The sequence below is a fragment of the Cygnus atratus genome, chromosome 11 (assembly GCF_013377495.2).
Source record: "Cygnus atratus isolate AKBS03 ecotype Queensland, Australia chromosome 11, CAtr_DNAZoo_HiC_assembly, whole genome shotgun sequence".
Lineage (NCBI taxonomy): Eukaryota > Metazoa > Chordata > Aves > Anseriformes > Anatidae > Cygnus > Cygnus atratus.
Genome location: NC_066372.1, coordinates 9,388,711 through 9,409,744, shown reverse-complemented (window position 1 = coordinate 9,409,744; position 21,034 = coordinate 9,388,711). Strand labels below are relative to the sequence as shown.

Sequence of the window (21,034 nt, the reverse complement as noted above, 5' to 3'; positions counted from 1 at the left end):
AAGGCTGTCCCCCCCATTAAGACAGCTGCTAATTAAAGATAGCCACTGTGGAAGCCGGTATGGTGCCATGCCCAGCTGCCACCAGAGCAAGGCATGCATGTCGCCAGCGAGGGGTCACGCTTGCACAGAGGAGACACACTGGAGAGGAGGGTTAGGTGCTGAAGCAATGTCTGTTAGTTACAGCTCATTACAGGTATCATTTATGCGGCTTAATATAAACGCAAAAGGTGAAATCATTATTTTGCAGACATGGATGACAGAGCACGTGATTTGGCATAGTAAGTTTTAGGCTAGCTAGAAATGAATTGCACAATATTTAAACCTGATTAGGTACATAATAGGCTCAGCAACGGATTACTTTTCTCCTTACAGTTTATACATATATATACACACATACACAGACAGGCATTTTATCATTAGCTGCATTTTAGTCTTGTCAAGAGACAACTACCTACTGCCAAATGACTGAAGTGATACTCTTAGAAAGGAAACTATTCTTGGTGTGCTTTGCTGGGAAAAAAATAAAATATAAATTCCAGTTTGGTGCCATCCCCGTGGGCAGATCTCACATCCTGGCACTGCTGAACTGCTGGGGGGGGCAGGCAGGAGCACAGCACCTGCAGTGCCAGCATCTTTAGGGCATCTGTGGGGCAGGAGGTGTTGGAGCCGAAGGGGTTCATTCCCTTTTGGGCTGCTTTTCTAGGACTTGGAGGAAAAAAAATGGTTGTTTAAAGTGCATTTAGAGTCTGAAAAGCATCTCTGAGAAGGAGCTTTCCCTCCTCCTGCCCCACAATGTCCATTTGCTCCCATTTACAAACCAGCCCTGAGCCCTGCTGCCTCCCTGCAAGCCCCTCACTGGAAGCCCGACCTCCCCAAACTGGGCAGGATTTGGGTGGGCCAGGAGGACTCATTCTTGCAAAGGATCCTAATAGAGCCAGACAGCCAAGTTTCACTGCGCTTTTTAGGAGTGCGAGCAAAGAGGAGTCACTCCCACCAGCCCAGAGCTTCCCTAAAGAGCTGTGAGCCAACAGGGAGAAATATTGCCCTCATTATTTACAGCATTGGCGGGGCTGGTTGGATGTGGGGTGGCAAGATTGCACCAAAAATAGGTCCCACGAGAGACACTCTGCCAGTTCTTGCCAGTTTTAGTTTTGAAACAGAAGCCTATAGAAAACAGGTCCAGGCTACAGGACCAGGCTGGTCTCACCCCCCAGAGAAAACCTGTCCTCACTCCCCAACACGCACGCACCCATGCACACAGCAGCTCTCATCTGCAGCCACTCAAAAACAATACTGCTCTTCCACAGCAAAATGTAAACTACACATTTACAACACCACGCGCTGAGAGAAGGTGGAGATCCTGAGCCAGGGATTGGATTAGGAATCTCTTGGCTTCCAGCATGTCAACAGCAGGATTGAAGGGTTCTCTCTCTCTCTCCTGTTTTAAAAATCAGCTAAAACAGCCTTTTTTTTTTTTTAATGGCTAAATCAGCCACCTGCTGGTTAAAAAGCAGAAGAAAAGAATTCCCAGGATTGCTTGCCCTTGCTGAGACACTGGCAAAGGGCTGGATACTACCAAGTGAAAGAAAACTCACATGTCAGAAACCTGTAGTTCAGCTCTTACTTAGGGGGGAGATGGGTGCTGGTCACTATTTTGTAATCTTTCCCTTTTGGGGGGGCTTTTGGCTGATGTAGTTCTAACACACACCTATCACCACAGTAATTAAAAAATCACCACCGTGCACTACTTCACAGGGAAAAGAAGACACAGGAATGTACACGTACTATCACGCACAGCAAGAGTCCTGCAGGTCAGCTCACAGCCTCTTCAGAATGAGAAATAAAAGAGAAAGAGAAATAAGAGAAAGAGCTCGAGGTGATGATGGGGAAAAGGGGAAAAAAAGTAGATTCTGTTACAAAGAATGGGGAAAGATTATGGTTCGCTCTGGCTTTCTGAAACAGCTGCAGGAACTCGACTCAGCCTTCCTTCTCCTTCCCCCCAGTGCTTTCCTCCCGAGGACGGAGCCCCGCGGCTCACATCTCGTTGGAGTAGGTGTAGTTGGGGGTGGCCGAGTACTGCGTCTCGTGCTGCATCATGGCCCCCTGCGCTGCCCCCATCGCCGCGCTCTGCGCTGCCTGCTGCACGTGCGGGTTCTTCCAGGCGCCCGTGGTCCACTCCTCCTGCGCTTTGCTGAAGCTCCCGCCACTCCCCCGGTAAAACTTGTGCACCTGGAGCCGAGAGGAGGTTGGAAAGGGGAAAAAAAAAACCACACACCCAGTGCCCCACCACCACCGCCCCGCCGTCGTACCATAGTGAGGGCGATGAAGGAGAAGACTGCCATCCCCGTGAACAGGACGGTGGGGATCAGCATCACCACGGCCGACCCCACGTTGGTCCCGAAGAAGGAAATTGCCGCAATCCAGCCGCTGCAAGGAGATGGAAGCCACCACGCTCAGCACCCCTCCCAGCTCCTGCCGCCAGCTTCCCCAAGGGGAGAAGCTGCCCGGGATGTTAAGACCCCGAGAGGCAGCTTCCCCTTTTTTCTCCACCCCACCACACACAAACACCTCCCCTGGGTGCCCAAGCACCCGTGGAAGTTGCCTGCGCGCCCATGGTGGGAGAAGCACGGTCCTTACCAGACACCCCAGCCAGGGATCCCCACGGCCTGGATGATGCTGATCACCAGCTGGGCCATGAAGGTGAAGAAGAAGGCCATGAAGCTGAAGGAGCTGTCTGTCCTGCAAGAGAGGGCTCCGTCAGCTCCTGCGCCTCCGTCCCCGCCGCTCTGCCCACACAGGGCTCCCCCACCGAGCCCTAAACAGCCTCACGGTGAAGGTTAGGAAGTACAGCTAAAAGGCTAGGCAGGAAGAGCAGAAATTCCCCAAATATTCAGGCAGTGCCTCAAGCTAAGCACCACGTAGGAGTTTCCAAAAAAAAAACAAACCAACAAACCTTGAGAAGCCAGGCTCAGGTGTGACCACTTACTTGAAAGCTTTGTAAATAGGTCTAAACCAGCAGACATAGGAGCAGGGCGTAAAGAGAATGAGCCAGAGAATTGCCAGTCCCAAATTAACAGCTCCGCCGCCTCCAATCAGCCATGCGAGGCAGCCAACGAGATTCACCGCCAAGGTGATGCTGTTCACTGCAAACACACACACACGCAGAGGGAGCAGAGTAGCGTGCACGAGGAGGGCGGCGTGATCCCGAAACCCTGCGGCAGTTCCGACCCCCCAGAGCCCCCTGAGGGGACTCATCCTGCCCGCGTTTATGGGCGAGATGGGGGAAAGTGCTCTGGAGACAGAGCTGGCTGGACACAGCTCCAAAAGCCAGCAGGCGTGAGCTGGGGGGGATTTAACACCCCAAAAGAGCTACCCCAGGGAAGCACAACTATTTTTCTCCTCCCCCCGCCCCCCTCCCTTTTTGTGGAAAGGTTACAAGAGCCCTCCTGGCATGCAGGGGGATGTTAGAGAGACCGGGGCGAGCTGAAGGGGTTAGAGAAGAGCAGTGGCTCTCGGCACTGAGCACGGCACACGCATGCAGAGAGGAAGAGGCAAGGCTCTCAGAGGAATCCAGCCCACGCATCTGGCTTCACGCTGGACGTGGGCACGAGGGTCAGGGCTTTTGGGAGCCCACAAAGGGGTTGCCAGGAGCTTGGGGCCGTGGAGAAAGCCCCTCGCTGCAAAGGAAACCCAAAGAGGCTTCGCTGGCAGCAAATCCTCCACCACGATGGTGGGAAATCCAGGGGATGCTACACCCCTACCCCATCCCTAAAGGGTTTAGGCACAAGACACAAAGGTCCGGAGGGGCAGAAGGGGGAGCGATGTCCTTGTTTCGGGGCTGGGGACCCGCAGCCCGTGCGGAGGACAGCCCACACTCACACATCCAGAGGTAGTAGAGCCGCTTGGCCATGGTGCGGTGCTGCGGCGGGATCTCCGCGTCGAAGTCCTGGTAGAAACATGGCTTCAGGGGGATGAACCTGGGCAGCGGGGGGAAGTTGTTGGCTTTCTCTGAAAAGAAAAATCCCGAAAAAAGAGTCAAGAAAGGGCAAGGAGCGGGAATTACCCCAAGTCCGTGCGGAAACCCCCATACCTGCCATGCTGGCACGCTCTCAGCTGAGAGAACTCCGCAGGGAAGCTGGAGAAGAGCCGGGAGCTGCGGGAAAGCTGGAGGAAAGAGAAAAAACAGGAACAAAAAGCGGGATGTGGAGAAAGGCAGAGGAGGACAGGGCCCTGCCCGTGGTGGAGGCTGGAACCGGAGGGTCCCCAAGTTCCCTGCCCACCCCGCGGCCTCTTCTCCAGGATAAACCCGGCTCCCGCCACCCACGCCGACACCCTAATTAACCCCTCATTAATCCTAATTAACCCCTCATTAATGAGGATTTGGCCACGGGGGGGGGGGCGCCCACGGGAGGAGGCATTCATGGGGGGGGGGGGACACCCACGCGTGTCCCCCTGGCGGGCTGGGGTGGGCTCAGCGCCTCCAGCACCCCCCTGAGCCCCCTCCCCTCCCCCCCTCATGTCGCGACAGTCGCGAGCGGGCTCCCCACGCGTGTCACGGGAGGGCTCCCCACGCGTGTCGCGACCCCGCGGACTCCCCCCGGGCCCGCTGGCCGGGTCTGCGTGGTAAAAGCCCCGAGGTCCCGGCCGGGCCCCCCCGTGCCCGTGCCCGTGCCCCCCCCCCGCCCCTCACCGTCCCCACGGGCCCGTCGCGGGTGGCGGCGGCCGCCCGGCGCCGCTCCTGCCGCAGCGGCCGCGCTCTCGCGAGATTTCGCCGCCCCACGCACGGCGCCGCCCGCAGGTCTCGCGAGAGCTCGGGAGCTGTCCAGGGTCCCGGTGCCGCCCGGCGGGCCCCGAGGGGAGGGGGAGCGGGGGGGGGGTCAGGGGGTGCTGTGGGGCCGAACCCCAACAAGCACCAAAGAACACCAAAAAAAAACACCAAAAAACCACCAAAACCCACGGGGAGCCTCTGTCTCTGGGGGGCTGGGGGTGGTGGGAAGAGCCGGGGGACGGCCAAGGGCGAGGAGGTGGGTGGTGGGGTCCCTCGCCAACAGGGTGCTGCAGCGAGCCAGCCCCTCTGGGGGCATGGCTGGGGGGGAAATGGTGCTTCTGGTGCCCCCGCAGCTACGGGGCATGGGCACGCAGCGTTAGCCTGCCGTGGTCCTGAGTCAGTGCTGTTAGCAGAGCGCTGCGAGCAGCACTGGTTCCCCGTGCTCATAAAGGACGGCTGGGAAGCCAAGGGTGAGAGCACAGCCAGCACCCGCAGCACGTTAGGGACAGCAGTCGGGACCAGCCAAGGGCCCCGACCCAGCAGCACACCCCTACCAAACACAGCATTAATCTCCAAAAACCGGCCACCAGCCAGGTCCAGCAAGAGCCGAGCAGCTCCCGGATCAATCCACAGGCTGAGCTCCCATCCGGGAGGCCCCAGTACCCCCAGAGCTGGGGCTAACCCGGGCCCCACAAACCCCAAACTATGGGGAAATCCCTGGGCTGAGCTTAAATAGAGCTGCTGGACCTGCTGCTCGGGGCCCCGAGGGTTTATTGGTGCCCTGGGGGTGTAATTCTTCCTCTGCCCCATCGTGCTGCAGCTCGGTGGAGGGGCTTGCCCCACAGCAGGGGTCCCTGGATGTGGGGTCAGGGTACGGGGTCACACCGCAGCTGTCCTACCGAGACCTGAGCCGCCCCGATGTGACGCGCAGATGGGCGCCGACTGTCCCCGTATCGCGTGCTCCAACTTTCCGAGCTGCTCCCACATTCAGCAGCTGAAAGAAAATATAACGAGGGCAGGCGGAGGGCAGGGCTCGGGTTTCTGCAGCCTCTGCCATCAGCCTCTTCTCCATCTTAACCAATTCCCTGGGTTTTTTACCCAATTCCTTCCCCCCCCCAGTCCCCCTCTCGTTCCTCTCCCACCCCGCTGCTCCCCAGCATGGAATAACTGCGCTGCTCTCCTCCAGCAGACGCGCTGGGAGGGTAATGAATGGCTTTGGATGGTAATTAGCGGTGGAGCTGCTAATAACGCAGCTCATTTCCATTTTAAGCGTTGCAGAGCGCTGCAAAAAAATGGACCGCGAGTGGCAGGATCTGGCCCCAGCCCACAGCTTTCCTTCCTGCTGCATGCACAGTTGCTGAAATCCTTCCTATTTATTTTCCTGGGGGGCTTAGCATCTTTTGGGGGCAGCATTTTCCCCCAGAAGCTTCAATCCACCCCAGCCAGGCTGAAGGGAGATCTGACATGAGGGTGCCCTTGTTGTCATGGTCCTGCCTCAGTTTCCCCTCTTGGTGCCAGCTGCTTTCAGGAGAGGATGCTCTCCTTCTCTCCATCCCCACGGGTCTCCCAGCCCTTTACACCATGGGGTGTCCCATTTGGCACCATGGGGTGTCCCATTTGGCACCGTGGAGTGTCCCCCTGTGCATCTGCAGCCCCTTTTGGCCCCCCGAGGCTGGTGGCCAGGACCAGGGGACGTCCCAGCAGTGATGCCCCCTCCCACCCGCTTTAGTGGCGGTAGGAATGGGGCTTGCAGACCCGTTCATTTATTTATGGCTTTTGCAAGCCCTGCTTGGGGTGAAAACAATCCCGGGTCCTCCAGAGGCCGATAAGATTTGGCTGCAAGGCAATACTCGGCATCTCTTTCCACTGTGCAATGATCCCTGGGCAGCGGGGTGGAGGCCGGGGGGGACAGGGGACAGGCGAGAGGTGACAGGGGACATCTGCTGACGTTTGCAGGCAGCTCTCGGTGTCCTTGAGGGAAGGGACCAGGTTCTCTTTAAGGGGGCAGGACTCCGGGAGCATCGCGAAGCCAGGAGAGAGCTTCTCCCTCTGCCTTCGCAGGGATGGAGGCAGCGGCTGGGTGCTGGCATGGGAGGCTGAGCGAGGGGAGGAGGAGGAGGAGGAGGAGGGGAGGGAGAGGGGGAGGATCTGCTAATTACACCGAGAAGCTCTGGGGGCTGCTGAAGTCCACAATGAAGCAAAGAGCGGCAGAAGCCAGCGCCGCAGCGGGAGCGGAGGAGCCCGAGCGTCGCCGAGAGCCACAGCCGGTGGGGACAAGCGGGGGCAGCCGGGGGGTCCCGCAGCTCTGCACCCCCCTGGGGACACCCCCAGGCTAAGGCCGGCGGGGGGCTAGGTGCCCGCCGTGCCCACCGGGAAGGGCCGAGCGATGGCAGCCCAAGGAGGGGCGGCCAAGCCCGCAGCCCCGGCCGGGATGGAGAACTTCCGAAAGGTCAGGACGTCGGAGGAGGAGAGCCCCCTGCCCTTCCCCGACCTGCCCCCGGGCGTGGTGGAGATGAAGGTGAAGGAGGGCAGCAAGATCAGGAACCTGATGAGCTTCGCCATGGCCCAGATGGAGCTGAAGGGCAGCCGGCAGATCGTCTTCAGCGGCTGCGGCCGGGCAGTCACCAAGACCATCACCTGCGTGGAGATCATGAAGCGCAAGCTGGGGGGGCTCCACCAGGTCACCAAGGTGCGCTACAAAACCTTGCTGGAGGTCTGGGAGAACCAGGACCCGCTGCCCGGCAGCGCGGCGCAGAACCTGACCGTCCACAAGAACGTCCCCTCCATCTGCATCCTGCTCTCCCGCGACCCCCTGGACCCCAACCAGACGGGCTACCAGCCCCCTGAGCCCAGCCAGCCGGGAGAAGACCCCTCGAGCTCCTCTGCCAAGGGGCAGAAGCGACCCCTGCCACCTCCTTGCGAGGAGCTGCTGCCCAAAAAGCTGCAGGGAGCCAGCCCCGGCAGCAGCCCGTGGGGCTCGGGGGACAGGGAGAGCCAGCCGGAGGGCCACCACTGACCTGCCACCTTCCGCTTACAGGGGGGCTTGGGGGATGCACCTGGGGGCTGCTGATCCGGCACGGTGCTGCCCCCAGGGCGGTGGCAATGCCACAAACCGCCCTGTCCCCCCTCCCGGCTGCCGTTTCGGTGACTGCCGGCAAGGACGGGGGCTGCCTGTGGGAAAACCTCCCCTCTCCAAACTTTTCCTCTGCCTGGCACCGCGTGCGGGGATGCGGAGCTGCTCACGCCCCCCTGCTAAATAACCCCCTGCTGAAAAGGGCTGCGGACCCCCGGGACTCCCACGGAGCCGGAGCATCCTTTGCTTTTTGCCCAGTCCGGGAAAAGCGGCACTGCTCCACACCGAGACGTCTCGGCCATCAGGAGAGGCAGCTTTGCCCAGAGCCCCCTGGCGTGACACCTCCATTACGAAAACCGCTTCAATTACGCCCGGAGAGGAGCTGTCAGGTTTATTAATGCTGGGCTCTGCGCCTCGTGGCTCTTGTGATTCATCCCGAATAACACACAAACAAGCGGGTGGGTCGCGCTCTCCCCGCTTTCTGCCTGCCCTGCCTGCCCCGCTGCTTGTTTCCCCTTTCCCCTCCGATGTGGCATTGTTCCTATTTTGTGCTTTTCTCTGAAATACCTGAAGCTGATCCATCCCCTCCCAGAACCGCTGCAGCCCAAGAGCCAAGGAAATGATCCCTGGAGCACTGTTTTTTTTGTTGTTGTTGTTTTGTTTTTGTTTTATTTTAATAGCAGCCTCCAAAGAGAAGATAATGAAATAATCCTTCTCGTATCAGATATTCAGGTCTTCACTCTCCTGGAGTTGTTTGCAGGATCCAGAGCCATGGCGAAAGCCTGATGTCGAGGGACTGGGGCAATGGGGAGCATCGGGCAGCTCGTCTCCTGCTACGTGCTGGACGGACACCGGGATGAGGGAGAGCTTGTGCCTTTATAGGTTTGGCTGCAGAGCCCTCGCCGAGGGATGGCTCACGGAGAAAGCCCTTCAGAGCGAACCCCCTGCTTTTTCTAGGGGTAAAAGGAAACTAATCAAGAATAAAAGCTCTTTAGAAATAGCTGGAGTATGCCTATGGGAAAATGGGGGGATCAATTTTGCGACTGCCCATGGCACAGATGGGCACGGGGTGGGTGGGACTGCCAAGCCAGAACAGGGGGATCCTGGCCAAACCGTGTCCCCAGGGGATGAGGGATCGGGGCCAGCCTCTCCTGCATGCCCTGGCAGCCACTTGGCCTCCACTGGCACAGCAGAGCCTGGCAAAGCCTCCCTTGGAGCCCCCATCTGCCCCACTGCAGCCCACTGCCAGCACGCAGGGACCCGGGTGATGGGGGAGCAGGGGGTGGGTTGTGGGGGACCAGCCGAGCCCGAAGCCACCCGGTTCCCCCGCACCCTGCCCAGGAAGGACCGAGTCAGTGGGTACTGGGTGAGTGCACGCTGGGGATGGGGTCAGCAGGCATCGCTGCTTTGTCAAAGGCTCGCCTGGAAAGCACTTTGCTTGGCTGGGAGAGGGATTGAAAGGAGACCAGGGGAGTGAGGAGGAGGAGGAGGAGGAGGAAGCAGAGGGCTGTTTTGTTTGGCAATGACCTTGTTATCTCCCTCAGCAGGCAGCTGCTCCTCCCAGCCAGAGGCTCCCACTTATCTGCCCTGCTGCAGATTGATTCATTTCACTGATCTGCCACTGTGTAATTGAACATTAATTACCAATTGTTTCCTTTTTTTGTCTGTGTTTTCTGTTTGTTTGTTTGTTTTTCCATGCAGGGAGATTGGGGGTGTCGAGGGGTGGGGGGACATGAGAAGTGGAGGGGGCTGAACAGACCCCATAGCATCTCCCACCAGTTTCCACCCTAAATTAGGCTAAAGAAGGACTTCTTACTATGTATAAAGAGATGAGGAATCCTGGACATCACAGAGGGTGATGTTCCCCCCAAAGCCTCAGCCTTGCCCTTGCTGATCACAGCCAAGGATTTCTGGTCTCCTAACATGCTGGCCAGCAATGGCAGGACTTTGGGCGCAGATTTATTTGTCCTTAACAATGTGATGGCTTCCCCATCAAGCCAAGGAGAGGGGCTGGGAAAGCTTTCCTATCGGATAAGCAGAGCCTGTGTCAGTGGGAGATGGAAATAAAACTAGTGCAATTCACCCAGAGCATCCCCAACAGCTTTGTGGCCTGCATCCTTTGGTATCCAGCTGAGATTCTCCAAGCTCTCATCATTTTTGCCCCTCGTCACCCTCCAGTGCCACCGCACTGCTTAGTAAACACTGATCGAAGCATAAATGAGGCTGAGAACTAAGAGTCCTTCATCCTGCTGCCATCTCACGTTGCTCCCAGGAAAGAGAAGAGCAAGGAGAGAGGGAAAAAGAAGTCAGTCGTTTCACCTTATTATTTCGTTAATGTTCAAAATTATTTTTAATTGATTTTGTACGCAGGCAATTTGCAATCTTGGAGGCAACAGGAGCCTGGGGATTTCAAACGCCTCATGTTGCTGGCTGCGTACCAAGGATTTCCTGCATGAGGAAATAGTTAAAAAAAAAAAAAAAAAAGACTAACTCAAAATATGAAGCATTTATAAATAGTAGGATGGCATCTGGCTCAATGGGGTCCTAAGGTGACATTGTGAGTGAAAACAGTGCAGAGATTGTGTGCTGCAGAGGCACAGCCCCAGGTGCCCATGAATAGTAGTTTTGGGGTCATTTTGCGAGCCTGGTGGCTTCAGGGGTAGTGGTAGGGACAGCCCCATGCCAGCAGGCAGCATCCCGGGGCCTGGTATAGGTTTGGGGATGTGGATGTGATGGGTTTCACCACCACAAACATCCGACCAGCACCCACACGCCCGTCGCAGGGGCGGCGATGCCCTGACCCACCGCCACAGAGCCCAGCAGTGGGGGTTCCCCGTGGGGAAGCCGGGCTGTGTTCAGCCATGGGAAGCCTTTAGCACCAAGCAGCTGCGGGCCCTGGCAGCCATGAGGGCTCGGAGGGCTCAGAGACACTGCCTCCCACCGAGAGGCCGAGCTGTCATGGTGCTCGCCCGACTGCCAGGCAGCAAATGGCAGGCAGATGATGCTGGCAGGAGGGGGCTCCTTCCCCCCATGGGTTGCCATTCCCTAGGGGTACCGGGACACACCACAGCTCTGAAATATGCCAAGAACTGCTGCTGTGAGTGGAATCCAAGTCAGCAGCGTGCCCCGGCAGCCGAAAGGGCTGGCTGCGTGCTGGGGTGCCTCGGGCACACGGTGCTAGCCGCTTGAGGGAAGGGATCATCCTGCCCTGCTGGGGCAGCCTCACCCCGAGCACTGCGTGCAGTTTGGGCACCGAGTATAAGCACACGAAACTATCAGAGAGTGTCCGAAGGAGGGCTATGAAGATGGTGAAAGGTCTAGAGGCGAGGATGTGTGAGGGGAGGCTGAGGTCCCTTGGTTTGCTCATCCCAGAGAAGAGGGGAGCAGAGGGGCAGGCGCTGAGCTCTGCTCTCTGGGGACAGCGACAGGCCCCGAGGGAAGGGCACGGAGCTGGGACGGGGGAGGTCAGGGTGGGCGTTAGGGAAGGTTCTGCACCCAGAGGCGGCCGGGCACTGCGGCAGGGACGTGGGCACGGCACTGAGCTGCGCGGGACTGGGCAGCGTTTGCAGACAGAAGCGCTTCTCAGACACGGGGTTTGACTTTCGGGCGGTGCGTGCAGCCAGAAGCCGGACCCCACGCCCCTTCCAGCTCGGGACACGGCGCAGCGTTATGCTATCGGCTGACCCAGCGGGACGCGCTCCCCACTACAAAATGGCGGCGCCCCCCCCCCTTCCTCCTCCTCCTCCTCCCCCCCACGTGACCGCGCACGCCGTCCCCCCGCGTCCCCGCGGAATTTTGTCCCCGCGCCGCCTCCGTCCGCCCCCCCCCCCCCCCCCGCTCTCCATTTCCTCCTCCGAGCGCCCCGGTGCCGCCGGTGCCGCCGCCGCCGCCATGCTGCCCGCCGCCGCCCGCCTCCTCCTCCTCCGCCGCCCCGCCGCCGCCGGGCTCCGCGCCGCCGCCCTCCGCCGGCCCCCCGGCCCCGCGGGTGAGCCCCGGGCCGGCCGCCGCCGCGTCCTTGCCGTGACCCCGGGGCTAGGCCGCGACTGAGGCCCGGCACCGGGGGGACCCGGGGGGAACCGGGAGGGGTCCGGGGGGCACCGGGGGGGTCCGGGAGTGCCCCCGGCCCCGGGGCTGTGGGGTTTGGGAGGTCGGAGGGCCGCGGGGGGGGGTGGTCGCCGAGCCCGGCCTGCGCTCCCTGCTGGCTTCCGGGGGTGGGTTTGGGGAGAACTGGGGGGTTTTGAGGGAAAATTGGGGGGTTTTGGGGCCGTTTGTTTTTTCTTGGCTCGCGGGGTGAAGTGGTGCAGAATGTCCTGCGTGTGTGTGTGCGGCCCGGGCCGGGCGTGTGTGCCCCCGTCCTTCCCCTCGTGCTGTGTCCTCTGCCTGCAGACCCCCGCCCCTCCTGATCTGGGTGGGTTTTTGGTGTTCTGTAAGCATAGCTATCAAATTCTGGTGGAAAAGGGAGATCTTGGTTGTGCAGTGCTCAATTCTGACAGCAGGCGTGAGCTTTAGAGAGAAAAAGGTTAGAAAGAAACACAGCAGTAATTGAAAAATGCACCACGGAAATCCGAAATTTGCAAGCCTTTGTGTTATTATTTTCCCTCTTCAGGAAAAAAAATCAGTCTAACCGGCTCTTTTAAATTGCCCTTTTGCTTAAGACTGGGGCTTTCAGTCAGCGTCCGAGAGCTTTGATCCGGGCAGTCGCTGTTGCTAGATACATGCAGGGCTACGTGTGGGTCGACCAGGAAAAACGCTGGCAGGCAGCGGTGACAAAGCTCTGGGGTCCCATGTTTGGGGCTTTTGGGGCGCTTATATTAGAGTGATGACGGCCAGAAGGGGGAGGCCGCTGTAAATATGGAGCGCTCCGAGCGGTGTCATTGGAGAAGGTCAGCGGGAAGGTGCGAGTGAGGGCGTCAGAGCGCGGTGGCTGTCTGCCTGATTTCTGATAAAACCACTGAAAATGCTTTTGGGCAGGCATAAATCGGGATTGCAACTCAGATGTTGGACCGTGATAAATTCTGCTAAAAATCTGGGTTGTGTTCCGGTTGGGCTGTCACTCGATGAGGCTAAAAATATTCCTTGATAGCACTGCGGCTCGTCCCGTTGTGATTGACATAAATTAAAGCACTGCTTCGGGGATCTTCAAAAAGGAAAAATACCTGTGGGAAAGGAGGAAAAACGCAGCCCAGCCCCATCAGCCGTGCAAACAGTGCACGTGGGGGTTTTTGCTTGATTTTAAAGAACCCTCTGTGGCTGGTCAGCATGAATAGTTCATGCCAGGTTAGGAAAGAGAAAGTGAGCAGCTGTATGGAGCTTCCTCGGAAGCAGATCTTCGAGCCCTCAAGGTCACAGCCGAGCATGAGCGCTCTGCAAACATGGGCAGAGGGAGGTTACTGGAGGGGCAGAGCAGCTTGCGAAGTACCTGGCTCTGGTTGTAGCCCGGCTGTGGTTCCTCCTGGCAAACTGCTCCGACCTTTGTGCTGGAAAAGAAAAGACCAGCCGCAAAAAAAAAAGGCAGCCAAACTTGGCAGCAATTTTTTCTTCTTCAGTAGCCTGTTGGGAGAAATAACTCTTCAAGGGCTTACATTGGCGTGCTCGTTTTGTGTATTTCCCTAAAACCACACTAAAAAAACCTTTATCAGCTCGGAACTCGTGATGGGATCGCTGACCTGTTACGAAGGAGTCGCCCAGCAGGGTCGGTGTGCGAGCAGGGAAATCCTCTCCTGGCTGACAGGATGAGCTACCGAGCAATTGCAGGAGTCGTCTGCAGGGGGAAGATGCTGCAGAATAAATTGGGGTGTTCGTCGTGGTTGGATAATGTTGTAACTCATCAGGTGTAGGTTCTCCTTTCTGGGAGGAAGGCCGCTGAAAAGTACATTAACCTTGCTAAACTCATGGCACGGACAAGGGATCGCTTGGCTCTGGAAAGAGGGAAAATTCCTCTGCCTTATGGAAATGGTCCAGAAGGCATCTCCAGAGGGCTGGCTGTACAGAATTGGTTTTTCACTTGCGTTTTCCCCTCTCCTCTTAAATGATCCTGCTCCGACTGGAGGCTCTGGGAATGCTTTGGAAGTCTGTGCTCGAGGGCAGGGCGCGCTGTGCCAGGAAGCAAACAGTGGTTAGTTAATGAGCTGCACTCGCCTAGTGCTGAGTACTGATCCAAATCAAAAGCCGCGAGTGAAACACGTGTTTTTATAGCTTTTGTTCCCTCGATCAGGGCTAAAGTACACTTCTCCTGTGTCGGCTCACAGTCTCCTCCTCTCTCTCTGCATCCAGCCGTGCTGCACGCCCGCTGCTACTCCCATGGGTCGCAGGAGTCAGACGAGGAGTTCGATGCTCGCTGGGTGACGTATTTCAACAAGCCAGATATCGACGCCTGGGAGCTAAGGAAAGGTATGTTGAACGAAAAGGGAGGGGTAACCTGCAGAAAATACAGTTTTATTTGAAATCTGGAGTCCGTAGGGCTTCTGCACAATGAATGAGCTCGCTGCGGCAGGCGATGGCACCTCACCAACCCAACGAGGATGTTGGAAGGAACTACGGCATGGAAAATGAGGAGAAAGAGGGTACAAGGCAGTAGGAACACAGGTTTTTTAATTCTAGCGCCCCAGAACACATATTCTGACTCCTGGTCTTTGAGAGGGAGAGAAACACTGGCTCTGAGGAATGTTTCTGAGCTCCGCTGTTGCCTAATGGGAGACCACGCTCGTTTTTCTTTGGGCTGTGACCGAGTGGCTTGGCCGTAATTTGCTGCAGACTGTTTGGTTGTCTCCACACATTGCTTGCTGTGGAGCTGCCGGCTGCTATTAAACTATCCTAATTAGGGCTTAAAATAACCGACAGAGGGATCGTTCCCGCGTGACGTGGGTGACCAGTGTTGGGTCCTTCCCCTTGGAAGGAGAGGAAGAGAACAGGCTGCCTGCATTGCACCGGGAGGAACAAAGTCGTTTGGATTTCTTCATGGTTCCATAGCTGGCTTGCCACATACACCGCTTTGGGGAGCGTGGATGTTACTGGCCCACTGGGATTTCACAAAATTAACTTAAAAGCTGGTTATAGGTATAGCAGTGAGCGACAGTGAGAGGGAGAAGAGCAAAAGAACGCCCTTGGCGGGGGGGGGGTGGTGGTGTTCAAAATAGCAATGAAAGTGCCAGTCAGATGCTCTTGGTGGTGTGTTAATTATTAATTCTTTCATGAGCTGGAGCAAAACAACGCTTAGCAGGTTTCTTTTGATAGCCTGGGCCGAGTTACTCCATGTTTCCCTGTGCTCACAGGTATAAACACGCTCGTGGGCTACGACCTGGTTCCGGAACCAAAAATCATCGATGCAGCTCTGAGGGCGTGCAGACGGTTAAACGACTTCGCCAGCGCGGTCCGCATCCTGGAGGTCGTGAAGGTGAGCGGGGTGGGGGCATAGGGTGCAGCTGCTGCTTTCTGCAGAGTTTTTCTAGGTTTCCTCTCGGTGGTGCAGAGGGGCTGCTTACATCTTAGGGAACAGGTTGGAAACAAGACGCAGAGCGTCCCTCGGCTAGGCGTTAGTCTCGTGTGGTACAGGACACGTGTCACATCCAGCTGACGTTACACAGGGAGCGGTGTCACTGTTAATACTCTGAAAATCCCCAAGACAGGAGCTCGGCGTTGCTCTGGGGTGCTTTGCAGCTGTGAGTGATCGGTGGGGGTCTTTGGTGCTGGATTTGCAGGGTGCTGGACTTGCTCTCCAACTAACACCCTTCCTTTTCTTGTAGGACAAGGCAGGACCTCACAAGGAAATCTATCCGTACGTTATCCAGGAACTTAGGCCGACTTTGAGTGAACTAGGAATCTCCACTCCAGAGGAACTGGGCCTGGACAAAGCATAAACCATGTTGGTAAGGGATGCTCTCGCTTCCCAGGCTCCTGGCCTGGGACTCGTGTACCCTAAAACTCCTCTGGCAAAGCCAGAGTGCTCCTCACAGCCTTCCACAAACTCATGAAGGCAAGGAAGTTCAGGCTCGTATCGAGGTTCTTGATAGGAAGACGTCACTTTAGTGACACTGAAACGTGTCTGAAAAACATATGGCCTTGTGACATGAGGGGGGTGTTAACAGTTCCCTGGCTGTAACTGGGAAATTTGAGCATTGAAGGAAGAATGAGGTTTTATTGTGAAGCTTGATCTTGGTTTAAGTGGCAAGACCCACGACACAGAGCAGTTCCTGTGGGACTGCGCAGCCCTGGGATGTCTCCTGCAATATCCTGAAGGCGTGGGGAACTCTAGCTCAGGAGTACCCACGCACTGATAGGGAAAATCGAGGTGTTCGACCCACCACCTGTAAGCACAGCCCTTCTGGAAGAGCCGGTCATGTTTTCCAAAGGTGCTCAGGCCTCCAGAGCCAAGAGTTGCCAGGACAAAGGGGTGTTGCAGCGCCTGGCTGGCAGGGTGTCGGCCTTTGCTCCTCATTAGCTTTTCCTGAGAAGCCTTTTTAGCAAATGGAAGGATCATTTCCTCTGGAAGTGCTCAAGCTTTCATTTTATTGTAGCCAATTTAGAAAATGGGGAGGTGCTCATTTCTCTCTCATGCTAGCAAATGAGCCCCACTGTTGACGGTCACCTAACAACCCTGAAGTTCCTTTACCTTGCACTTAAAATAGCTTCTTTTCTGCTAATTTGCAGGACCCCATGCTTACAGAACAAGCAGATGAGCTGTAGCACAGCCAGAGCTTAACTGACCCGTGTGCGGGACACCCACGGATAATTTCAGGAGCAGTGTGTGTAGCGTTTGGTCCCGATGGCAGTGGCCTCGAGTTCTGGGAGGCCGTTTGTTTTACCGCCTTAAAAAGCTGAATTCTGAGCACTGTGTAAACTTGGGAAGGACTATAACCAAGATTTAGATCTGCAGCATCAATGCCAGGGTTACACAGGAACTGTAAGACATGGAAGCATTGTTAGTGAGCAGCAGCTCCTGTGGTTAATGAGGATCCATCGTTACGTTTAGTTGAGGCCTAACATGCAGTAACCCTGACTGAAATAAAGCCCGAAACAAAACTTCTCATGGAGCCCGAGTTATGTGAAGGCAGCCTCTTAACTGGAGAGACAGCTAGTGTCACACCCAGAATTTTTTGTCATATTCCAGATTTTTTTTTTTTAATGTGACCCTTAGGGCTGGGCTCTGGGTGAAGATGAGTGAGGGCAGTGACGTGTTTGGGAGCTGATGAGGTAACGGGCCGCTTTCTAACGGCTTTTCTGTCTTTTCCGTTGCAGGTGCATTACTTGAACATTCTCCTGACGCGACCTGATTGTGTGCAGCCGCCGCGGGGCTGTGGTGTTAAAACCGTCTCTTGTTTCACATAACTTTATTGCGCCGCCATGCTGTGGTGCGGGCCGGGCCTAATAAAGGGAAGCTTGGCCTGACCAACCTGGTGTGGTTATTTGTTAGGGTGAACAGGAACGAGGGAGCAGAAACCCTTCTGTGCTAGCAGCAGAGCGTGTGGGGGAGCTCTGATTTCAGGGCCGAGGCGTTTGGGCAAAGAACAGCAAAAACATAAACAAAAACATAAATAAACCAGCCCCGGAACCTTTTCGCCCGGGCCCCTTCGAGCGCGGTCGCGGCGGCCGCCCGGAGCCTGCTGGAGGTGCGCAGCGCCTCGCCTCCGCACCCCGCATGCGCGCCGCAGGCCCCGCCCCCGCGAGCCAACGCAGCCAATGGGAGGCGGCGGGGGCGGGGCCGCGCGGCCATGGCGACGGGCGGCGGCGGCGGGCCCGGGGCTGCGGGCCGGGAGGGGGCGGGGCGGGGCCGGGCGGTGAGGGGCGGGCCGGGGGGGTGGGGGGGTGGGGGGGGTTATACGGGGCTGTAGGGGGTTATACAGGGCCGTAGGGGGCTGTGTGGGGCTGTACGGGCTTATATGGGGCTGTATGGAGTTACATGGGGCTGGGGGGTGTATGGGGTTATATGGGGCTGGGGGCTCGTGTATGGGGCTATATCAGGCTGTGTGGGGCTGGGGTATACGTGTGGGGCTGTGTGGGGTTATGTGGGGCTGTATGGAGTTATGTGGGGCTGGGGGTTTCTATAGGGCTGTGTGGGGCTATATGGGGCTGTGTGGGGTTATATGGGGCTGTGTGGGGCTGTATGGGGTTATATGGGGCTGGGGGTTTCTATAGGGCTGTGTGGGGCTATATGGGGCTGTGTGGGGCTGTATGGGGCTATATGGGGTTATATGGGGCTGTGTGGGGCTGTACGGGGTTATATGGGGCTGTATGGAGTTACATGGGGCTGGGGGGGTGTATGGGGTTATATGGGGCTGGGGGCTCGTGTATGGGGCTATATCAGGCTATGTGGGGCTGGGGTATACGTGTGGGGCTGTATGGGGTTATGTGGGGCTGTATGGGGTTATGTGGGGCTGTGTGGGGTTATATGGGGCTGTGTGGGGCTGTATGGGGCTATATGGGGTTATATGGGGCTGTGTGGGGCTGTATGGGGTTGTATGGGGCTGGGGGTTTCTATAGGGCTGTGTGGGGCTATATGGGGCTGGGGGTTCGTGTGGGGCTGTGCGCGTGGGGAGCAGTCTGGGGCTGGCGTGTATTTGTGGGGCAGTGTGGGGCTTTGCGCTCCAGGAGCGGTATAGGGCCTGAGCGTGTGTACGGGGCAGCGTGGGGCTGTACGCGTGGAGCAGCACGCGGCCATACAGGGGTGCAGGCACCAAGGCACGGGGTCGGGCAGGGGCTGCGTAGGGCAGAGGCCGTACAGAGGCAGAGCGAGCGCACGGGGGCCGCGCAGCATGTGCAGGGCGCTATAGGGGCCACACAGCGCACACAGGGAGCTCTGTAGGGTCAGGCCCCAACTCTCCCCTTCTCCTTTCCAGCCGCCCCGGGGCGAGAGCAGGCGGCCGAGCACTCGGGGCAGCGACGGGGCGGAGAGGAGGGGGCCCTACCTGCTCTGCAGGCCCCCCGCCGGCCACGCCAAGCTGCGTAAGTGGCCTTAGGGGCGCCCCCGAGCCAGCCCTAAAACCCCAGCGGGGCCGCGGGGGCTTCGGGCTCTCACCCCCGGTGCTTGCAGAGCGGCCGCGGGAGCCGGCGAAGGCGGCGCCGCGATGGCACGGGCTGCTGGGGGGGCCCCCGGCGAAGGCAGCGGCTAAAAGGTTGGAGCCCCCCCCCCCCCCTTTTTTTTTTTTTTTTAACCAAAACCGGGGTTTTTAAGCTGCGTGAGAAGGGCTTGGGGTGAACCAGGAATGGGCAGGGGCTGGGAGGATGGGGATGGGGGTACTGGGAGGATGAGGAGAATACCAGGAGGATGGGGATGAGGATGAAAATACTGGGAGGATGATGATGGAGATGGTGGGAGGATGGGGATACTGGGAGGATGAGGAGGATACTGGGAGGAGGATGATAGGAATAGTGGGAGGACGGGCTTGCTGGGAGGTTGAGGATGGGGATACTGGGAGGATGAGGATACTGGGAAGGTGAGGATGAGGGTACTGGGAGGGGAATTTGAGGGTACTGAGAAGATGAGGATGGGATGCTGGGAGGATGGGGGTGAGGATACTGGGAAAACAAGGATGGGGGTACTGGGAGGATGGTGATGCTGGGAGGATGAGGATGCTGGGAGGAAGAAGATGAGGATACCGGAGGCTGGGGGTGCTGCGGTGCTGGCGGTGCCCTGAGGCCGGCGGGCACACAGGCGCTGGGGCCGCGGGTTCCTGCCGCTGCTCCCCATCCCCTCGCCCCTGCGGCCCCGTTGGCACCCGTCCGTGTCCCCGAGCAGGTCCGCGAGGTCCCGCGGGGGCTACGTGGCGCTCAGCCAGGTGGCAGAGGACAGCCTGGTGTCGCCCAGCTCGGGCAGGTGAGCGGCCGGCGCCCTCCTTCGGGGCACGGGGCTGACGGGCTGGGGAGGATCGGGGTGGGACTCGCTGAGGGGCGACCTAAAACCCTCTAAACCTCATTAAAAAAAGCCTCCAAACCCCATTTTTTGTGGTCGATTTGGTCGCTTGGAGAGCCTGAAGGTGCCTCCCTGATGGGCTGGGCAGGCAGCAGCGAAATGCCCTGCGTGCCCTAAGTCCAGCAGCCGCCCCCGCCCTCAAATCCTCGGGCTTTTCAAGCAGCCCCCTGCTCGTGGCGCCCACTCTGACTTTTTTCTCCTCGCAGCGATGGGGAGCTGGAATCGAGGGGCTCCTCCGGCTACTCCTCCGCCGAGGCAAGTCCAGGTTTGGCTCCCGGCCCCCCCGCGGTCCCGTGGGCTCCCCCACCTCGCCTCCACGTCGGGGAATCGCTAAATCCAGCACTGCCCCCTGCTCTGCGCGCGTCCCCCTCAGCCGGGGGGCTTCGCAGAGCTGCTGAGCGCTGCCGCGGCCCTGCCGGGCTTTGAGGCCACCCAAAACCCGCCGGGCTCTGTCCCCCTGTGCCACCCCCGGGTGCCTGCGCTCCACCGTGGCGTTACCCAGACCGCGAGTGTCACGAGGCGGGGGTTTTGTCACGTCGGAGGGTGCGGGGGGGGTTTCACAGCTCCGTCTCCCCCGGCAGGTGAACCAGGAGCTGAGCCGGCAGCTGCTGCAGGACGGCTACCACCTGGACGAGGTCCCTGACGACGAGGACCTGGACCTCATCCCCCCGAAACCCGCCGCCGCCCCGTGCCCGTGGTGCTTCGGGGACTCCCTCTGCTGCGTGCTCCAGTAGGCACCGCCCCCGCGGGGGGCGCGGGACAGCTCCGGAGCCTCCGCTCCCCACGGCCCTCGGGGCGTTTGGTGGCGCCCCAGGGGCTGCACTGCACCCCGAGGTCTCCGTGTCACACGGGGCAGCAGCAGGCGCGTGGCTCAGTGCCACTTGTCACCCGGCTGGGGTGGGACGGGAGGAGATGGGGGCTCCTGGGGTGCACGGGGAGCTCCCGGTGCTCCTGCTCCCTGCTGCGAGCCCCCGCTGCTGTTCAGGAAGGGACCGACGGCCTCCACATTAAGATTTCTTCCCCCCCGGGGCCGTTCCGGTCTCATAAGCTGCCTTAAATCAGGGTCCTGCTGCCCGACAAGGGACAGCCGGTGTCTTAGGGAGGAACCTTATTTAAACGCTCGGCCTCCGGAGAGGAACGCTCTCCTTTTTTTGTATCCTATCCGAGGAAGCACTCAATAAAAGGATCTTGCTACTCGAGGTGTCTTCCCGCTCCCTCCCCACATCCATTTGCTCTCCCCACGGGTGGGGAAGGGGGGACTCAAGGGGGGGACCCAATTTGGGGCCGG

General features: G+C 58.5%; 4 protein-coding genes across 6 annotated transcripts; 3 read left to right on the top strand and 1 right to left on the bottom strand.

The window, feature by feature from the left end:
* Positions 1-354: 354 nt before the first annotated feature.
* Positions 355-4,780, bottom strand: SCAMP5 (secretory carrier membrane protein 5). Of its 2 annotated transcripts, XM_035566711.2 has the most exons (7): positions 4,691-4,780; positions 4,091-4,164; positions 3,880-4,008; positions 2,987-3,143; positions 2,638-2,739; positions 2,310-2,427; positions 355-2,229 (listed from the first exon to the last, which is right to left on the bottom strand). In XM_035566711.2, exons 2-7 carry the CDS (start codon positions 4,095-4,097, stop codon positions 2,035-2,037), a joined length of 708 nt encoding a protein of 235 aa, XP_035422604.1. In that variant the 5' UTR covers positions 4,098-4,164; positions 4,691-4,780; the 3' UTR covers positions 355-2,034. The 2 variants fall into 2 exon arrangements, with proteins under 2 accessions (XP_035422604.1, XP_050568912.1); XM_050712955.1 differs by lacking the exon at positions 2,987-3,143 and having other exon boundaries at positions 2,638-2,734.
* Positions 4,781-7,181: 2,401 nt separating this feature from the next.
* Positions 7,182-7,784, top strand: RPP25 (ribonuclease P and MRP subunit p25). The gene has a single exon (XM_035566779.1). The coding sequence runs from the start codon at positions 7,200-7,202 to the stop codon at positions 7,782-7,784; it is 585 nt and encodes a 194-aa protein (XP_035422672.1). The 5' UTR covers positions 7,182-7,199.
* Positions 7,785-11,686: 3,902 nt separating this feature from the next.
* LOC118258127 (cytochrome c oxidase subunit 5A, mitochondrial) lies at positions 11,687-17,229 on the top strand. The gene is made up of 5 exons (XM_035566725.2): positions 11,687-11,826; positions 14,115-14,231; positions 15,113-15,234; positions 15,584-15,706; positions 17,076-17,229. The coding sequence occupies exons 1-4, from the start codon at positions 11,733-11,735 to the stop codon at positions 15,695-15,697; spliced, it is 447 nt and encodes a 148-aa protein (XP_035422618.1). The 5' UTR covers positions 11,687-11,732; the 3' UTR covers positions 15,698-15,706; positions 17,076-17,229.
* A 317-nt stretch (positions 17,230-17,546) lies between these two features.
* On the top strand, positions 17,547-20,943 carry FAM219B (family with sequence similarity 219 member B). 2 transcript variants are annotated; one of them, XM_050712962.1, is made up of 6 exons: positions 17,547-17,614; positions 18,674-18,779; positions 18,868-18,949; positions 19,573-19,650; positions 19,953-20,001; positions 20,328-20,943. In XM_050712962.1, the coding sequence occupies exons 1-6, from the start codon at positions 17,549-17,551 to the stop codon at positions 20,478-20,480; spliced, it is 534 nt and encodes a 177-aa protein (XP_050568919.1). In that variant the 5' UTR covers positions 17,547-17,548; the 3' UTR covers positions 20,481-20,943. The 2 variants fall into 2 exon arrangements, with proteins under 2 accessions (XP_050568919.1, XP_050568920.1); XM_050712963.1 differs by having other exon boundaries at positions 19,953-20,011; positions 20,328-20,466.
* Positions 20,944-21,034: the final 91 nt, after the last annotated feature.

Bases quoted from the DNA above. Each gene is read 5' to 3' on its own strand.
- SCAMP5 (XM_035566711.2), bottom strand. The intron at 3,144-3,879 runs GTGAGTGTGGGC...GTGTGTTTGCAG, and splicing joins GCTCTACTACCTCTGGATGT to TGAACAGCATCACCTTGGCG. The intron at 2,428-2,637 runs GTAAGGACCGTG...ATCTCCTTGCAG, and splicing joins ATCCCTGGCTGGGGTGTCTG to CGGCTGGATTGCGGCAATTT.
- RPP25 (XM_035566779.1), top strand. From the start codon at position 7,200: ATGGAGAACTTCCGAAAGGTCAGGACGTCGGAGGAGGAGAGCCCCCTG.
- LOC118258127 (XM_035566725.2), top strand. From the start codon at position 11,733: ATGCTGCCCGCCGCCGCCCGCCTCCTCCTCCTCCGCCGCCCCGCCGCC. The intron at 11,827-14,114 runs GTGAGCCCCGGG...CTCTGCATCCAG, and splicing joins CCGGCCCCCCGGCCCCGCGG to CCGTGCTGCACGCCCGCTGC. The intron at 14,232-15,112 runs GTATGTTGAACG...CTGTGCTCACAG, and splicing joins CGCCTGGGAGCTAAGGAAAG to GTATAAACACGCTCGTGGGC.
- FAM219B (XM_050712962.1), top strand. From the start codon at position 17,549: ATGGCGACGGGCGGCGGCGGCGGGCCCGGGGCTGCGGGCCGGGAGGGG. The intron at 17,615-18,673 runs GTGAGGGGCGGG...TCTCCTTTCCAG, and splicing joins GGGCGGGGCGGGGCCGGGCG to CCGCCCCGGGGCGAGAGCAG. The intron at 18,950-19,572 runs GTTGGAGCCCCC...GTCCCCGAGCAG, and splicing joins GCGAAGGCAGCGGCTAAAAG to GTCCGCGAGGTCCCGCGGGG.